Source organism: Nycticebus coucang, chromosome 1 (assembly GCF_027406575.1).
Source record: "Nycticebus coucang isolate mNycCou1 chromosome 1, mNycCou1.pri, whole genome shotgun sequence".
Lineage (NCBI taxonomy): Eukaryota > Metazoa > Chordata > Mammalia > Primates > Lorisidae > Nycticebus > Nycticebus coucang.
Genome location: NC_069780.1, coordinates 16,172,824 through 16,191,501, shown reverse-complemented (window position 1 = coordinate 16,191,501; position 18,678 = coordinate 16,172,824). Strand labels below are relative to the sequence as shown.

Below are 18,678 nucleotides of genomic sequence, written 5' to 3'. Positions count from 1 at the left end.
TTAAACTTGGTTCAAGTGTTTTATCACAGTCATAATATAGATATGGGTAAGAATTAATAGTTGTTAAACTTTTTCTGGATCATGAATTACTTTGAAAATTTGGTAAAAAGCTATGGTCTCTCTTTCAAGGACATTACTCATACTGTAAAACTCTTTTTGTATATTCCTGAAGTTCAGTGGATCTACTTACAACCCACTTATGGACCCCAAGATAAACAACTGTCTATGATTTACAAGATAGTGTTTTGAAATGATTAGAAATCAGTTCCTTTGAAAATGCATCAAATTTGGATCATCAAATAAAATTTCTAACTTCAATGAAAGTTTCTTTTTTTGAGTCAAAATATATATTTTGCTTGAATTTGGATTTGCCTTGTTTACATTTGTTCATTATTTCACTAGACTGTCAAGCGACCTGCTCTGTACTACCAAATGTGATCAATGGGGTCTCTTAATTTTTTGTTTAATGTTTGCCTCAGAGCTTGTGCTTAAGAGTATCAATGAAAATAAATTCCTTAGAATTCAAGAGACCTCCTCCTAAAAGTAAAGCTAGGCTCAACAAAACAGACTAATTGGAAGGAACTTCACTGTATCCTCCTATAATAAAATAAAGTTAAGCTTTAAGGTTTGCTAGGTGAAGTGATTTACAGACTCAAGAAAATGCTATTGAAAAGTCACAAAAGGCCTGTGACTGCCAATATTTATATTATTCAATATAAATAGGTTATAGTGATATCACTATATGTCAAATGATAATAAATTGACAGACGTTCATAGAACAGTTTATCAAACACACATACAATATCTATGCTTTCCTGGAAAATAACTTTCATCAGAACTGAATCGTATTTTCTGGCTTTTAAATCTCTATCTGTGGTCAAGATCATCAGAATTAGACTTTTGTCAAAAAAAGGAAACTAGGCCAGGCATAGTAGCTTATGCCTATTAATTGGCACTCTGGCAGGTCAAGGTGGGAAGATCACTTGAGCTCAGAAGTTCAAGACCAGCCAGACCAAGAGCAAGATCTCCTCTCTACAAAAAATAGAGAAGTTAGCCAGGCAGTAGTCCTGGCTAGTCAGGATGCTGAGGCAGAAGGATCACTTGAACCCAGGAGTTTGAAGTTGCTGTGAGCTGGGCTGATGCCATGGAACTCAAGCCTGCCTGGGCAACAGAGTGAGACTCTGTCTCAAAAACAAACAAATATTCCTCGCCCCCAAACCCCAAAATAACAAAAAAGTAAACTATTAAAATTCCTTCTTCCTCTAAAGATTAAAAAACTCCTGAATCTGAGACATATCCTTAATGACTGTGCTAAAGAAGAAAAATATGTATGAATACCACCTTTTAACTAGTCAACACATCTTATGTTGCAATGAAGCAGTGTTGGAGATTAATGATCCTCATAAACTCAACTAACAATACATCAGATGGCTGAAACAGCAAAATATACTTCAATAAATCATCACAACATCTACCTGGTAATCCTAGGTATAGTTGGGTATAGTTTACCCATTTTCTGTTAAAAGCCTTTGGTTAGGTATTTCATGAACAAACAATACACAATCCAGATAGAAAAGAACTCAAACAAGGCAGAACAACACTTTTCTTGACAAAAGATTTCACATCACAGACATTATAAGAGAGCCTAAAATAAATTCGTGCAAAATTACCAACTACGGAGAATAAACTCTTGGAGACCAGTGAAAGCCAATGTACTAATATCCAGTGTGAGATGATGATGGTCTACAACCACAGTGGTAGTAACTGTGGGTAAGAAGCTCTTGGAAATAGAACTTATTTTAGAGACAGTGACCACAGAAAGGAGGAGTCTGGATGACACTAAGGTTTTGATCTGAATAACTGGAAGGCTGGAAGGCCATCAACCGAGATACAGAAGATGAAGATTCTCAGCCAGGTTGCTGAGATTGGTGTTGGGAGGTGGTAGTAGAAAGTAGAACTTTACTTTGAGACCTGTTAAATTTAAGATAACTGTTAGATATTCAAATGGGTATATCAGGCCATTGATCTGGAATGTGGGAGAAAAGTTAGAGCTGCAGATATACCCACTGAATGGGCAGAAAAGAGGGGTGTATGGCACACCTTTTGGGTGCAAGACATAACTACAAGAGGGACTCCACCTAACAAATCCAAATTTGGTTGTTTGTACCCTCACATTAACCTGAAAAATATATATGTGTATATATATATTCTAAACTATCAACAGGAGACTTGTAGATATATCTGTAAAAAAAAGAACTGTGGATATATTTTGGGAGTCACTGGCTTAATAAATGGCACTTAAAGCCATTCCTCTTCCTTATCCTTGGCTACAGACTGACCTTATCTCCTCCTCAACGTGTTAGCACAAACCAGAAACTGCTGAAGATGAAAGCAACCTGTAATTCCTTATTACCTACCCTGAAATTATTAAGAGATTTATTCACGTACCAGCACAACCAAGGTCAATACAATTATTATTACCTGGAAAGAACTATTTGTTTTTTTATATAAGTTTTGTTGTTTTTGACACATAATTATGATACATATTTATATGGTACAATATGATGTTTTGATACATATATTGTGTAATAATGGAACTATATATTTAAAATTTTGCTTTATTAATAGCTGTTCATTTTTATTGAATATATAAAGTACCTCATCATTGTAAGTACTATGTATATTAACATATTCTTCTCAACATTACAGGTCATTTGCTAATAGAATCCAAAGTATTAGGAGAGATAAAAAATATGTATAAATAAATACAAGACATGAAGTACAAAGTGTCTAAGAGAAAAACAGATAATACGAAAGGGAGTTAAGAGGACATATACTTCAACTACAATAATTAATTTCTTTTTTTATATATGACCCATTAAAATGGGTAGGACTTAACCATGGCAAGAGTAGGTTTCCAAAGGGAAGAAAAAGCTAGAGCAAAGGCATGTGGTCAGGAAATTGCTAAGTCTGTACAAGGAACAGCAGGAATTCTGGTCTCAGGAATGGTGGAGATCAGTGAGAAACAGAATTTCCAAGGTGGGTCAGACTTTTGCTTTTTAAAAAAACCCACACAGAGAAATGACAAAAATATTTTCAAATGTGATTTTTAAATAGCTTGTAATAAAGCTAAAGCAACTGTGACAACTACCCTGCCATAGCAATTTCCAACACACACACATACACAAGTCATTTAAGTACTGAATTCCTGAGAAACCATAATCAAACCATAAAATATATTTTAAAACAAAATTGTAAAGCATCTGAAAACCTGTAAGTGAGGGAATTTAGAGTTCTGGCTAGAATCAGTCTTTTTTTTTTTATTTTTTAGAATGGGTCTTTAATTCACCATTCTTGTCTAACAGAAGGAATTTAAACAAATGTATTCAAAATCAAAGAATGCTAACAAAAGAATGTTTTAAAATGAGATTCCAGAAGCTTGTAACTTTATGTCCTATGCTTTAGTTATATGTTGATTGTACTCAACAGTGCTATTATTATGAAAGTGTAAATCTGACATGAACTGATTCCAATAGTTAAATGATTCTATTTATAGACTTTTACCAATATCCACAGAAAAAGCCACTTAAAATTTCAAGTGGCTAGAGGCAAAGTTAGAAATAAGCAGAAATTTGATATACTAAGAAATAACTTAGAGCATCTTTCCAAAGTTCTCTTAAACTAAAATCCATGAACCACCACTTCATAGTCATACATTTTTTTCCTAAGTGGTCTTACCATTTCCTTCAGATTATACCCCTACACACACCTTTTTTTACCCCCTCCACCTACAGGGTAACTGGGCAACAAACTCAGTAAGGGAACACTAATGGAAAGTATCAGGAAATCGTCTTGGGACTTAGAACAACAATGACACTGTTTTGACCTTAAAAATCCCTTTGCCTGGGCAGCGCCTGTGGCTCAGTGAGCAGGGCACCGGCCCTATATGCCGAGGGTGGCGGGTTCAAACCCGGCCCCGGCCAAACTGCAACCAAAAAATAGCCGGGCGTTGTGGTGGGCGCCTGTAGTCCCAGCTACTCGGGAGGCTGAGGCAAGAGAATCGCTTAAGCCCAGGAGTTGGAGGTTGCTGTGAGTGTGAGGCCACGGCACTCTACCAAGGGCCATAAAGTGAGACTCTGTCTCCACAAAAAAAAAAAAAAAAAAAAAAAATCCCTTTGCCTCTTCAAACATAAGAAAAGAAATTATAGTCCTCCTATTTTACATTTTCTATTAATTAGTTTGGAAAAAAACGATACAGAGGCCACTGTTCCAAACTGACAGATTTGATGAAGTCACTCTACAGTACAGAATTCTCTAAAAAATTCATTTGTGTTTATATGGTGGGATCACACCTATGGTGCATAATGCAAGGGTACATGTCAGATGTATTAGTATAGAGTATAAATGTCTTAACACAATAATTAAGTAAATGAGATGATTTACTTAATGATAATTAACCAGTGTGAGGTAAAGATTTCAAATTCTATGTGAAACCAGCACAATGTAACCTATAAGTGCATTAATGTATACATGATCTATGTGTTTATGATTTAATTTAAAAAATGCATACATTGTTAAAACAATCATTTGGGTACAATGATGTGCAAATACAAAATAAGTGGTTTAGAATAATTATCCTGTATTTTAACATTTTTTGACAGTAAGTTCTGTGATAAATTATTTAAGGCTAACTGGAAATTATATAATAGTATATGATAGAATCTGATTCCAAATTAAAACTATTAATTCCTCCTGTTTTGTTACTACTTTTAAAATTCTATTTTTCTAATAGCAATCTTTTCTTGAAAATAAAATTGTGTAAATGATTAGAATTGATATCTATAAAAATGTAAATTGATGACAGTCCCTTTAAAGACATTTTACATCATGTAAGTTTTCTTGGTATAGTAAATCACTCAACATCATTTAATAAACTTCTATAAGCTTTCATTCTCAAGAATTTATATTCTGGTATAAAGTCCTAGACCTTACTAATCTCCCAAATCTCTAAACTCCTCTAGAAGATTTGGAAAGATACCAGAAAAATTGTCAGCTTCATTTCATTCTTTTTAATATCTGACTTCAGTAATTTAGTATGTAGTTTCATTTAATTAACAGAGAGAATACAGCAAGAATAAGTCAGAATCCCTGGGTTCAAATCCTAGGTTTGATCTTAAATAAGTTACTCAGCCTCTCTGCGTGTGAATTTTTTAATTGGTAAAAATAGTTCTTCTCTAATTTGGATGCCCTTTATCTTCAATTTGGACAAGGGAAAGAAACAAAAGACATTTAAAATGGATAACTGCAGATATGATCTTATATTTAGAAAAACCTAAACACTACCCAAAACTACTAGGAATGATAAAGTTGCAGGATACAAAGTTAACACACAAAAAAGTAACATCGGTATGTGCCAGTAGTGAACAATTAGAAGAAAAAAATAAGAAAGTAATCTCATTTACAATATTAATAACAAACTAAAAAAAAATATCTAGGAATAAACTTTACTAAAGAAGTGATTAAGATCTAGAAAGAGCTCAGCACCTGTAGCTCAGTGGTTAGGGCACCAGCCACATGCACTGGGGCTGGTGGGTTCAAACCTGGCCCAGGCCTGCTAAACAACAATGACAACAACAATAGAAAAACAAAGTCCCAGCTACTTGGGAGGCTGAGGCAAAAGAATCGCATAAGCCCAAGAGTTTGAGGTTGCTGCGAGGGGGACATAGTGCGACTCTCTCTCCAAAAAAAAAAAAAAAAAAGAAAGAAAAAGAAAAAAATCTCTAAAAAGAAAACTACGAAACACTGATGAAAAATTTCAGAAACTGTTGAAAGAGTAATCTCTTCAATGTATGTGTGAGGTAGCCGGGCTTAGTGGTCACATCTGCAATTCTAGCATTCTGGGAGGCTGAAGCAGGAAAATCCCTTTAGTTTAGGAGTTCAAGACACTCTTGAGCAAGAGCAAGACCCTGTCTCTACTAAAAATAGAAAAAATTAGCCAGCCATGCTGGCATGGGCCTGTACTCTCAGCTACTCAGGAGGCTAAGGCAGGAGGATTGCTTGAGCCCGAGAGTTTGAGGTTGTAGTGAACTATGATGACGCCACTGCATTCTACCCAGGTCAACAGGGCAGGACTGTTTCAAACTAACTAACTAAATTAATTAATTACTTAATATCTATTTACTTAGGTCTTTGTTTCTGAAGGCTCCTGTGTCCCACAAAACTTATAAATTTTTATAAATGTATACCTTTGCTTTTTCTCTTGTTAATTTATCTTTTTTTTTTTTATAGAGGCCTCAGTTCAGGTATTTCTTCCTCTCTACCACCCAAGTAAACATTGTCTATATTTTCATTTGGCTTTTTCTGTCTTCTTCCTAAACCGTAATACAAATTAATTTCCTACACATTTTGTTTCTTCTCCAACACATTCTATAAATACAATAAATATCCATAGATGTGAACCCCTTTGATCTCTTTTACCCGGTCTGATATATGAATGTCATTAGGCACACAACCAGTTTCTCAAAAAGTTCATGTATTAGTATCAATTTTTATCTCCTTAAAGATTAATCAAACTTTGAGAGCAAAACTACTTCATATATACATAATATTTCAAGCTGCAGACTTGTAAGAAATAGTTTGCTTGAAGGTGGTTTCTTTTTAAAAATATAATTATGTATTTTTTTACCATCTTATTTAAGTAGTCATAAAAATGTTAATCATGAATGGCAAATCATGATTTGAGGTTGGTGACATAGTGAGACTCTGATCTTACTGCTCGCCTAACATTGCAATTTTGAAACAAAATGCCAAGCCTCTTAAAGTGTTGCCATTTCTGTTTGCCACCTAATGACTTCAAGTTAGCCTCTGTACTTCATACAGCTGCCGCATTGTATGTTGCCAGATAAAATAAACTAACAGAGATAATTAGCAATAGCAATAAGTTTAATGGTAAAGAACTTTTTAAAATAGAAGGTGTTGTTTTGTTTTGCATGTGTAAGTTTTAAGTTAAATGAAATCTTGTTCTTCCTCTTCTTTGGCTATCTGTAAAAAACCAGGGAGGAGGAAAAACAAAATTTAAAGAATTAGCTAAATAATTTAATTTTACTTTCAAGGGCACAAAATTTATACAAAGATGAAAAATCAATAACATCAAGAGTGGCTGAAATTTATTTCATTTTTAGAGAACAGAATGAAAAAGTCAATGAAGAATAGTATATATTTTTAGTTTCCAGAATAAAAAACAGTTTCCCAAGGAGGAAATGACTTTGTGATGAAATGATTCTGCATAATCATGCTACTTATGAAAAATGTATTTTTAAAATTTTATTTAAAATTTTCAAATTTTTTATTATTATGATACATAATACTTGTACATATTTATAGGGTATATGTAACATTTTAATATAGGCATACAACATAAATTAATCAAATCAGAGAAAATAGGATATCCATCACTATGTAATTTTAACGTAACTTTGTGTTAGGAACATTTCAATCTCACTTTTAGTTATTTTGAAGTACACCGTAACTTATTGTCGATTATAGTCACTTTGTTGTGCTGTCAAATGTTGTCCATTCTATCTAACTATATTTTTTGCACTCATTAGCCATCCCCACTTTATCCTCCCCTCCCACTACCCATACCAGCCTCTGGAAACCACTATTTTATTCTCTGTCTCCGTGAGAACAACTGATTAATATTTAGCTCCCATGCTTGAGTGAGACTGTGGAAGATTTGTCTTTCTGTGCTTGGCTTATGTCACTTAACCTAATGTTCTCTAGGTCCACCCATGTTCTTGAGAATGACAGGATTTCATTCCTTTTTGAGGCTATATATAATTCCATTGTGCATATGTACCACCATTTTTTTATCCATTCATCTGATGCTGGACAAAGGTTGATCCCCAATCTTGGCTATTGTGAATAGTACTGTGATAAACATGGGGGTGCAGATATCTTGTTGATATACTGAATTCCCTTCTTTTGAATATATACCTAGCAGGGGGATTGCTAAGTCATATGGTAGTTCTATTTATAGTTTTTTGAGGAACCCCCATACTGTTCTCCATAGTGGTTGCAGTAATTTGTATTCCCACCAATTGTATAAGAGGGCTCCCTTTCTCCATATCCTCACTTCCATTCATTACTGAACATCTTTTCAATAAAAGTCTTTTCATTTTATTACTGAACGTCTTTTCATTTCATTACTGAACGTCTTTTCAATAAAAGTCTCACCCAGTTAGGTGAGAGGTTATCTCATTACAGTTTTGATTTGCATTTCTTTGATAGTTGATGTTGACTATTTTTTTATATACCTATTGGCCATTTGTATGTCTTTCTTTTTTGAGAAATGTTTATTCAGATCCTTTGCCCATTTTAAATCAGATTATCTGATTTTTTTCTATTGAGTTGTTAGAGCTCCTTCTATATTCTAGTTCTCCTTGTTAGATGGGTAGTTTGCAAATACTTTCTCCCCTTCTGCAGGTTGTCACTTCACTTGGTTGATTATTTCCTTTGCTGTGCAGGAGATTTTTAGCTTAATGTGATTCCATTTGTCTAATTTTGCTTTGGTTGCCTGTACTTTGGGTTTATTACTCAAGAAAGTTTCATATAAATTTTAGGGTTATTTATAAAAATAATTACTAATGTCAATCTTGGGGGCTCTTGAGATATGCTCCCCTCTTGCACTCCCTTGCTGCTTACATTATAAAGATCTTTTCCTTCTCAAAGAGTGAAGGGAAATGAAGATTCTTTGGATTTTTTTTAAAAGAAATATTATCATACATTTCTTGTAAAAATGTTAACTATAACTGACATATATCATTCTAAGAAAGTAAAAATCTTAACTTGCCACTAAATGATATAAGGCATAAATCTCCTTTTTAATTCTTATTTTTGAAAAAAAGAAATGAGAAATGATTGTAAAATGTTTTCTGTAAAAACCTTAGTTACATAATATGAATAAATCTCATAGTCAGAACGTTGAGTAAAGAAGTCAGACACATAAGAGTTCACACCTTACATCTATTTACATATTTAAAACCAGGCAAAAATTATCTATGTGATTACCCTTGGTAACAAAGAAATGACTAGGAAGGAGCATGAGAGAGCCTTCCAAGTACTGGAAATATTTTATATCTTGATGTGCATGGTAGGTCTATGAGTATATTAATTCATAAAAATTCATCAGGTTGTACAATTAAGAATAATGCTATTTATAGTATATGTCATACTTCAACATTAATAAAATCTGTTAAGTATGAAAATTAAAATAACAAATACAGTGAATAAAATTATATTCATCATCAAAGATGGAATTAGAAAGTGACCTGTTGCTACTTTTCCCTCTAACTGTATAACTCTTTAAATTTATAAAATTATTTCTTTAGAACGTCTAAAGTCAAAATAATTTTAAACCTAAAAAAAAAAGGAGAAATTGGAAAAAAAAAAATTTTAAACAAAACGTGTATTGTGAAAGAGCAAGTTTAGTATAGTGTTTTGTACACTTGCCAAACAACATACCTTATTCATTTAAAGAATGCTAGGTATTAAATTTAACTTTATGTTTTATAGTTTGTTTCTAGAAAACAAATAGTATTTAGTTCAAACACATTTAACTTGAAAGACCTGTTAATTCTGGCCTATGATTTCAGGACGAGATGTAGCATGTCAAAGACAATTGACACACCCACTTTTTTTTTTTTTTTTTTGAGACAGAGTCTTGCTCTCTTGCCTTGGCTAGAATGCAGTCACGTCATCATAGCTCACAGCAATCTCAAACTCTTCCGCTCCAGTGATCCTCCTGACTCAGCCTCCCTAGTAGCTGGGATTACAGGTGCAGGCCATTATGCCTAGCTAATTTTTTCTGTTTTTGATAGAAACAGGGTTCCACTCCTGGTCAGAGTGGTCTCAAACTCCTGAGCTCAAATGTATTCCTGCCTCAGCCTCCCAGAGCACTAGGATTATAGGTGTGAGCTACTTTCCTTGGCCTGATGCAATCTCTTAATCAACAAAATTATGACTATAATTAGAAATGTAGTATAAGAAGACTAGTATAATTTGGTCTTTTAAAAACACTGCATACACTACATAAAGATTTACTCAAAAACTTTTAGCTCATAAAAACACTCTGCATCTCCTCAAAAGGCTTAGAAAAATGCAGGAAGCCAATTTGAAGTTCATGCTTTGTCTCCCTTCTTAGGCATTTAATTATGTTATTTATTCTCCTTCGGTTCTACCAGATTAGAAGTTGAACACTTTCTCTCTTTTTTCTTTCATAACTATTCTTAAAATTTTCAAGGATATTTTACTTTGCAGACTCTAAAGTCAATATTCTTATCATTCTTATTAACAAAATCAAATCCTTAGACTTTAACACCTGGCTCCTCTACCAGTCTTACAGATGTAGTATTATTATTTTATTTATAATTTTAATTTTGACATCTTTTTTGTTGTTTATACAACCAATGATTATTTAAATTTACCATCAAGTTCACTAATTCCTTGGCTTATCATTCCTTCTTGAACCTTTCTTCTTCCTTCTAGATTATATTTCCTTCTTTCTGAAAAAAAAGTCTTAGTCATTTCTTTAATGAGGATTTGTTGATGGTAAGTACTCTCAGCTTTCTCATGAAAATGTTTTTGCTTTGACCTTAATCTTGAACCATAGTTTAATAAGATAATAAATTCTATCTGCACTTTCCAATGCAATAGCCATTAACCACATATGACTTTCAAAAACTTAAAACGTGACTACCGTAACTGAGGAACTGATTTTTTAATTTTAACTTTAAATGAATATTTCACAAAATACTGGAAAACTTCAAAGTATGCTTACAACAATTTAGGTTATATATATCTACTTTTTCATCTTCATATTTTAGGAAATTTCACTAAGTATTTTTTTGTGAAATTTAGAGTCTGAATTGGGATGTGCTGTGAAGGTAAAATAGATTTAGATAGTAATAAAAAAAAGTACAATACCTTAATGCTTTTTCATTCTGGTTACACAGTAAAATGATAGTTTTTAACATATTGGATTTAATAAAATACATCATTGAAGTTAATATCAATGTTTCTTTTCAATTTTAATGCAGCACCTGGCAAATATTAAATTATTTATGATCAATGTTATTGTATATTGAGTTAAATTGATAATTTTTCTTTGTAGATAATTATGAAATATTCTTACAGCAGTTTTATGTTTTTTTAAATTAAGCAGTTGAAAAATTTTAATTCTACCAAATTCTGATTTTATTGTTGCTGTTGAGAAGTTTTGGTATTAACCTAATTCTTTTTTCTCTGTAGGTTATTCATCTTTCTTTTCCTTTCTGATTGCTTTAAAAACCTTCTCCTTGACTATGATCTTTTATACTTACAATCTCAAAAATCTAGGCATGGACTTATTTTTATTCATTTGATTACGACTTAATTTTAGACCGTGAGGATCTCTATATATATTTCACCAGTTCTCAAAAATTCTCAACCATTGTATCTTCATGCATTGTTGTGTTTTCTACCCTTCTGGAACTCATTAGAGGTATGTTGGATCATTTCATTCGCTGCTCCATGAACCTGAGCCCCCTCACATTTTTAATATCCAGGTGATCTCCTCAGCACTATTGTCTGAGTTTACTAATTTTCACTTTATGAAGAAAAAAGAATTTGTTTAATCTGTTGCAGAGTTCCATTGAGGTTTTAAATTTAGTTATATTATACATTTCATTTCTAGAATGTTTACTTAATTTTTTTCATTCTGCTTATATTAATTTGCTAGAACTGTTATAATAGGGCGGTGCCTGTGGCTCAAGCAGTAGGGCGCCGGTCCCATATGCCGGAGGTGGTGGGTTCAAACCCTGCCCCGGCCAAAAAAAAAAAAAAAAAAAAAGAACTGTTATAATAAAGTACTACAGGGAGGCTTAAACTATAGAAATTTATTTTCTTATAATTCTGGACTTCTTTAAAAATCCAAAGTTAAGATGCCTGCAAATTTGGTTTCTTTAAATCCAAAGTTAAGATGCCTGCAGAGGTCCTTGGCTTGTAGGTGGACGTCTTTTCTTACATCTTCACTTGGTCTTTTGTCTATGTCTATGTCTTGATTTCTTCTTCTTATAAGGACATCAATCCCTAAGGTGGGATGGCCCATCTTACTAACTTCATTTTAACATTATTACCTCTTTAAAAAGCTTATCTCCAAAAACAGTCATATTTTGATATACTGGAGGTTAGGAGTTCAATATGAATTTTGGAGAAATACAATTCATCCTATAACATTGCCTATTTTAAAAATTTTCAGTGTCCTGGACTTTTTTCATGGCTTTAAAAAATATTTTTAGTCATTTTAATATACCAAATTCAGTAATATAATTTTAATATACTTATTAGATAATTCTGTTATTAGAATTAGGTATTATCTTTAAAAGTAAGTCATCTAGGGCGGCGCCTGTGGCTCAGTGAGTAGGGTACTGGCCCCATGGTTCAAACCATGGGGTGGCAGGTTCAAACCCAGCCCCGGCCAAACTGCAACAAAAAAATAGCCGGGCGTTGTGGCGGGCACCTGTAGTCTCAGCTGCTTGGGAGGCTGAGGCAAGAGAATCACGTAAGCCCAAGAGCTGGAGGTTGCTGTGAGTCGTGTGATGCCACGGCACTCTACCAAGGGCAGTAAAGTGGGACTCTGTCTCTACAAAAAAACAAAAAGTAAGTCATCTATTTTGCTTGCTCTACAAAAAGAAAAATAAACCTTTGGCTCAAAATTCAGGTATAGTATTATATTAGACAAAATTTTTCTTTTAAAAATACAGAGTTTCAGGGTGGCGCCTATGGCTCAGTGAGTAGGGCGCCGGGCCTGTGTACAGAGGGGGGTGGGTTCAAACCCGGCCCCGGACAAACTGCAACAAAAAAACAAACAGCAACAACAACAAAAAAATAAAAACAGTTTCAAATTAATAAGAAAAATGGTCAAGCTCTAAATTTAAAAATTAAACATTTTTTGGAAAATATTTTATGATACTCTTTTGAGTAGATTTAATAAGGAATAACTGACAAATAATAACTACACATACTAAAAGAATACAATTTGATATTCTAACATATGAATATACATCGAAATCAAGAAAAATCAACATATCTGCCATCTTCAAAAATTTCATTCTTTTATAATCTCTCACTTATCTCCCTCCCATCATTTCTCATCCATAAGCAACCGCTGATCTATTCTGTCACTATAGCTTAGTTTGTTATTTATTTAGAATTTTAGAATACAATCAAACAGAACATGCTATTTTTTGTCTGATTTCCTTCACTCAACATAATTATACTGAGATTAATCCATGTTGTTGAATGTATCATTAGTTCACTCCTTTTTATTGTGTGTAGTGTTTCATTATATGGAACACACCATAATTTGTTTATTCATTCACTTGTTGATAGACATTTGGATTATTTCCAGCTTTTGGCTACTGCAAAGAAATGTGCAATGAATGTTCATGTACAACTTTTTATTGATATATGTTTTTACTTCTTTTGGATAAGTACCTTACAGTATATATATATATAGCAGGTGTAAATTTTTTGAGAAGTTGTCAAACAGTTTTCCAAATATAAAACTGTATCATTTTATAATCCCACTAGCAGTGTTTAAAGTTCCAGTTTCCTTAAAAACTCTTGGTATATTTCAAGTTGGGGAGAGGGGGAACAAAAGATGGGGGAGAAGGAAAGAAGGTGGGGAATGAGTATGCTCTCACTTAATGGGCATAATGTAAGGGTATATGGCACACCTTTTGAGTAAGGACACAACTCTAAGAGGGACTCTATTATCTATTTAACTGTTTATTTGAATTACTCATTTCATTAATTATTATTCTGTTAAACAGGGAACCAGAAGTAACTATATATAAAGGGATTTATATGAGATTTATGTCCTCGTCTAAGTCAAGAAAATTAAGACTCAGTTATGAAGAGGCCATTTTAGCACCAACTAGTCAGCAAATCTAACATCTTAAAATCCCATGGATTCGAAAAAGCTGTTTTCTGCAGAAAGCAATAGGTCCACAACTAACAACAATAAACCCCCCCACCGTTTTGGGCAATATAATGTAAGCTAACTTTTCCAAGGCAACAATAACCTCACGTCTAAAGATTATCCAGAAATGAGTAGGAGAATAGCATTGTTCTTTATTATGTAAGCCTGCTGAGTCCCTACATGAGTTCTTCATGATACAACAACTAAAACCTTAAATGCATGTGTTTTATTCTGACATAGCTATGTATGCCTCTCAGTTAGTTAATAAGATGAACTAAGAGACATACAATATGTAAGTTATAACATAATAAGACCCTTATTTGAAATTCCTCAGAACTTTTTTTTCTTTTCTTTAGAACACTCCTCAGGTAGGTAAAATTTAATTAAAATTTGATTTAAATCCTTCTTTGGGAAGGGGACACCACAATTCTACTCAATGAAGAGAAATATTTTTATAGTAGTCTTTTATTTTTTATACCTATTATGCCATGAATTCATAGGGAATGAGTTCCAGCAGCTCAGGCTCCTTTCCATTGGTTCTCACAGACTGAGCTTCTCTGGGTGGAGCAGGCTGACACTTCAGTAGAACCCAGGTACATTTCTCTTTGGTTTCCTTCTTTTTCGGATCACTTTCCTTCATGCGTTTTACGAAGCTAATCAGCTCTTACAGTGCTTAATTCAGGCGTCCTCAAACTTTTTAAACAGGGGGCCAATTCACTGTTCCTCAGACCGTTGGAGGGCCGGACTATAGTTTAAAAAAAAAAAACTGTGAACAAATTCCTATGCACACTGCACATATCTTATTTTGAAGTAAAAAACAAAACGGGAACAAATACAATTCACACCACTTCACGTGGCCTGTGGGCTGCAGGTTGAGGACGCCTGGCTTAATTTGTTCAATATGAACATTAATCCTTTTGGCAAGAATCTTGTCCTTGTTTGTTTAGAACAATACCAACAGCATGCTGGGTAACACCGTAGACTCTTTCAATTTTGCCATGGTAACATTTGTGCAGTATGACTTTCTGCCTTCCCTTGATGTCTACAATATCACCTTTCTAGTAGATTCCCAAGTATGTGGCCAAAGGACAGCTCCATGTTTTCTAAAAGGCCCAGAGAGCATAAATCGGGTGCCTCTCCTTCCCTTTGTGCTTGTCATGTTGGTGACTTATTGGAAGATGGTATCTCTGACTTATAAGGCCAGAACTTTCATTTCCACACCATATTTATTTTACTAATTAAAGAATAGTGACTCCTCAGGTAGGTAAAAAACTAAAATTCTGCTATCTACTATTTACAAAAAATCCGCTCCCAAAACTAAGTTAAAACACAGAGGATGTGAAAATAAGGAAAGAGGAAAAGAAAGTTCTGGAGGAATTTCAATTAAGGGTCTGGTAAATGGCAAGAAAAAGTAAACATGGCAATATTAAAAGAGATTATGTAGCATTTAATGCAAAGAGTTGTAAAAAGGTACAAAAGCATATTTATAAAAGACCTACTCTATTTATATTAGTCATTAGCCACTGTATGTATCATATAAAATTACATAAAAATACATAATTACAGAAGACATACAAAACCATAATCATAGTCAGAGATTTTAAGTATCCCTAAGAATTTGGCAGATAAAGCATACAAATTAGTAAGAATATAAAAAAATTTAAAGCACAAACATTAACAAACTTAAGCTATACCTAGAAATAGAAAATACACATTCTTTTCAAAAACCATAGAATAGAGACCATGTGTAAGATTATGAGAAAATCTCTAAAAATTCTAAGAAGTAGTCATTCAGATTGCATGTTTTCATAAACATAAAGCAATAGAACTAAGAAATTTACAACAGAAGGAGAACCACCTATCATAACTACCATCTAAATGTCTGGAAATGCATGAGTCTTAAAAGTTTTACATAGCTCTTCCACTGAAAAGAAAGCCATTTGGGAAGATGGTGTCTTTCAACAAGATCATACTTAGATATCATTATTTCATGAATAATAACCACAATGAGCTTGTTTGAAAACATGCTAATACCCTAAATTTGGGGAGGCTTAAAAAGATAAACAAATAATTTTCTTAATCTTTGTTCAAAATCCTCCAACAGAAATGTTTCTTTCCAGCATTCTCTTATAGAAATGACAAAAGCATGCTTGTACTCATATAGTGAAAAAGAAACAGGAGCAACCTACAATTCAAGATGATGAGAGAGGTTGGGGTGGGGGGAAAGCCATTGATAAGAACACATCTTAGAAAAACAAACAAACTTAGAGATCATTGTATTTACCCATCTCCCCTCCCCCAACACTCCCAGGGTTATTCATAAAAGTGTTTACTAGAAAACTAAAACCACCACCATTCATCCAAAATATATAATTTCAGTTTGATACAAAAGACTGAAGAACCTGTGGCAAACAGTGTGTTATTAAATACAAGAAATGAAAAATCATAGATTTCACATAAATTACATAAGCATTTGTTTCCTTCAAATAAATAGAATTTTCCAATTACCAATCATAACAGTTGGTAATCTTTAAACTGCTAAAGAAGCCACATTCAATTTCTCTTCACAGATTGAAGCTAAATTCAATCAGTATCAGTATTAATGACAATCTGAGAATTAGACTGGGGTCTTATGATAACCAGCTCCCATTGGACGGCATTTAAGATATAGCTACCTCACAATTAATTTTACATCAACTCTGGTAAATCTCTTTCTTGTAATAAGTCAGTATGTCATGCAATAATTGTCTCATCAATGACAAGAATTCTATATTCAACTATTCAATCTCTATAACATTATGAAATTTGAAAGAAAAAAAACCGTTAGGTACTCACAATATGCAACATGCTTTATATTCTATGAGTCATAGCCTGCACAGAGATCTTGCCATTAGTATAATAAAAAGAGGTATTCTCTCTCCCACCTCTGAACATCTGTAGTACCTACTGTCTCTGTCACTCACCTGGCACACTGTTTGGAAGTGGAGAACATTGCACATGCATCTGCCTTATCTGAATAAATCCCTTAAGGCATCTACTTATTGGATCTTCTATATAGTAAACAAGTAGCAGATATTTCTTAAATATTAATTGACTATTATTAATTAACTGAATAATGCCACCAACATATCTCTCCTTCAACAACATGTTGGAGCATGGCTACCTGTCCTACACTCTTGAGTGTCTATACTTTTTAATTTTCTAAAAATTTTCTAAAAAAATTAAAGTGAAACAAACAAATCAACAGGGCTTACTTAAAATAGCCATTATTTTAGTAATATTAGATTAAAAAAACAAATATTCCTTAGATTAATCCTAACTGTAATCAAATATCTTCAAATATCTAGGTTATAGCAAAAATAAAGTTCCTCTCCCTGAATTAGAAAAAACATCAACAACAACAAAACTCTATCATTTGTCCCCCAAATACTCTTCTTATGCTCTTCACCTTCCTGTACTCAGCAGTTAATCCTACATCTTTCCAAAAGGTTCCCATGCACCCCCTCCCCATGTTTAGCAGTTCTATCCAATAAATGGTTCTAAGAACGTCCTCAGAATGTCCTTTAGGGGCTGTTAAAACAATGGCACAAGAATACTGAAAGAAAACTCTGATCTCTGAGTTTTTAGCTACCTAATACTCACAATTTAAAACAAAAAAACCCCTTACCTTTTCTGAATAATTCTTGGAGACTTTCAGCACTTTGATTTAGTACAGCCCATATTTCTTCTTCCTGCAGAGGTCCACCCCGAACCTCCAGGGCCTCAGCTAGTGACACGTGCATATTACCTGGGAAACAAAAGGAAATAGATGGTGTAACAACCTATCTGCACTTGCAGTAGTAAAACCTCTGCATCAATGACAGACTATGAGCCCCATCTAATTTCTTACTACGGCCTTTGATCTAAATAAAGTCCTGTCCCTTGATTGCACTAATGTACACAGCTATGATTTAACAATAAAAATTAATAAATAAATTAAAAAAAAAAGTCCTGTAGTGGTAAACTTACCGAAGGTAAAAGAATTGGAGTAAAAAAACTCTCAAAATAATCACTTGCTCTAATCAACCCCAGTGACAGAACTGGAGAATAGTGGTGGCGACTACTTCATGGGAGAAGATAGAAACTCCAGGGTGGCAGGAGGCACCAAAATACAGATAATTAAACCAAAGCAGTCTAATTGAACTGAAGGCTTTTCAGATTTCAGTTCCAGGTTTCATCCTATCCATCCCAGATAAAAAGGGTAGAGAAGAGACGCTATAGTCAGGGTAAGGGAAGTTGGAAATTATATGCAACACATTTCTTCCATTCACTCACTGATTTCTATTATCTCCAATAAATATACTATAACTGGTTGGGCATGATAGCTCACACCTATAATCCTAACACTCTGGGAGGCCAAGGCAGAAGGATCACTTAGCTTAAGAGTTTGAGACCAACCTGAGCAAGAGCATGACCCCATCTCTACTTAAAAATAGAAAAAATATTAGACAGGCATTATTGTGGACACCTGAAGTCCCAGCTACTTGGGAGTCTGAAGCAGTAGACTCACTTGAACCCAGGAGTTTAGGGTTGCTATGAGGTAGGCTGATACTACCTATGTGAGTCTAGCCTAGGCAACAGAGTGAGATTCCATCTTAAAAAAAATACACACACACTGT

The 18,678-nt window shown here is 33.7% G+C and overlaps 1 protein-coding gene across 4 annotated transcripts in view; it reads right to left on the bottom strand.

Annotated features, from left to right (window-relative positions):
* PTPN13 (protein tyrosine phosphatase non-receptor type 13) overlaps positions 1-18,678 on the bottom strand; it is a 212,669-nt gene that overhangs the window by 156,522 nt on the left and 37,469 nt on the right. For all 4 annotated transcript variants that reach the window (XM_053600624.1, XM_053600841.1, XM_053600700.1 and 1 more), the window contains exon 2: positions 17,688-17,807. In XM_053600624.1, coding sequence (XP_053456599.1) covers positions 17,688-17,802 — 115 coding nt within the window. In that variant the 5' untranslated portion in view covers positions 17,803-17,807. The remainder of the gene's footprint in view (positions 1-17,687; positions 17,808-18,678) is intronic.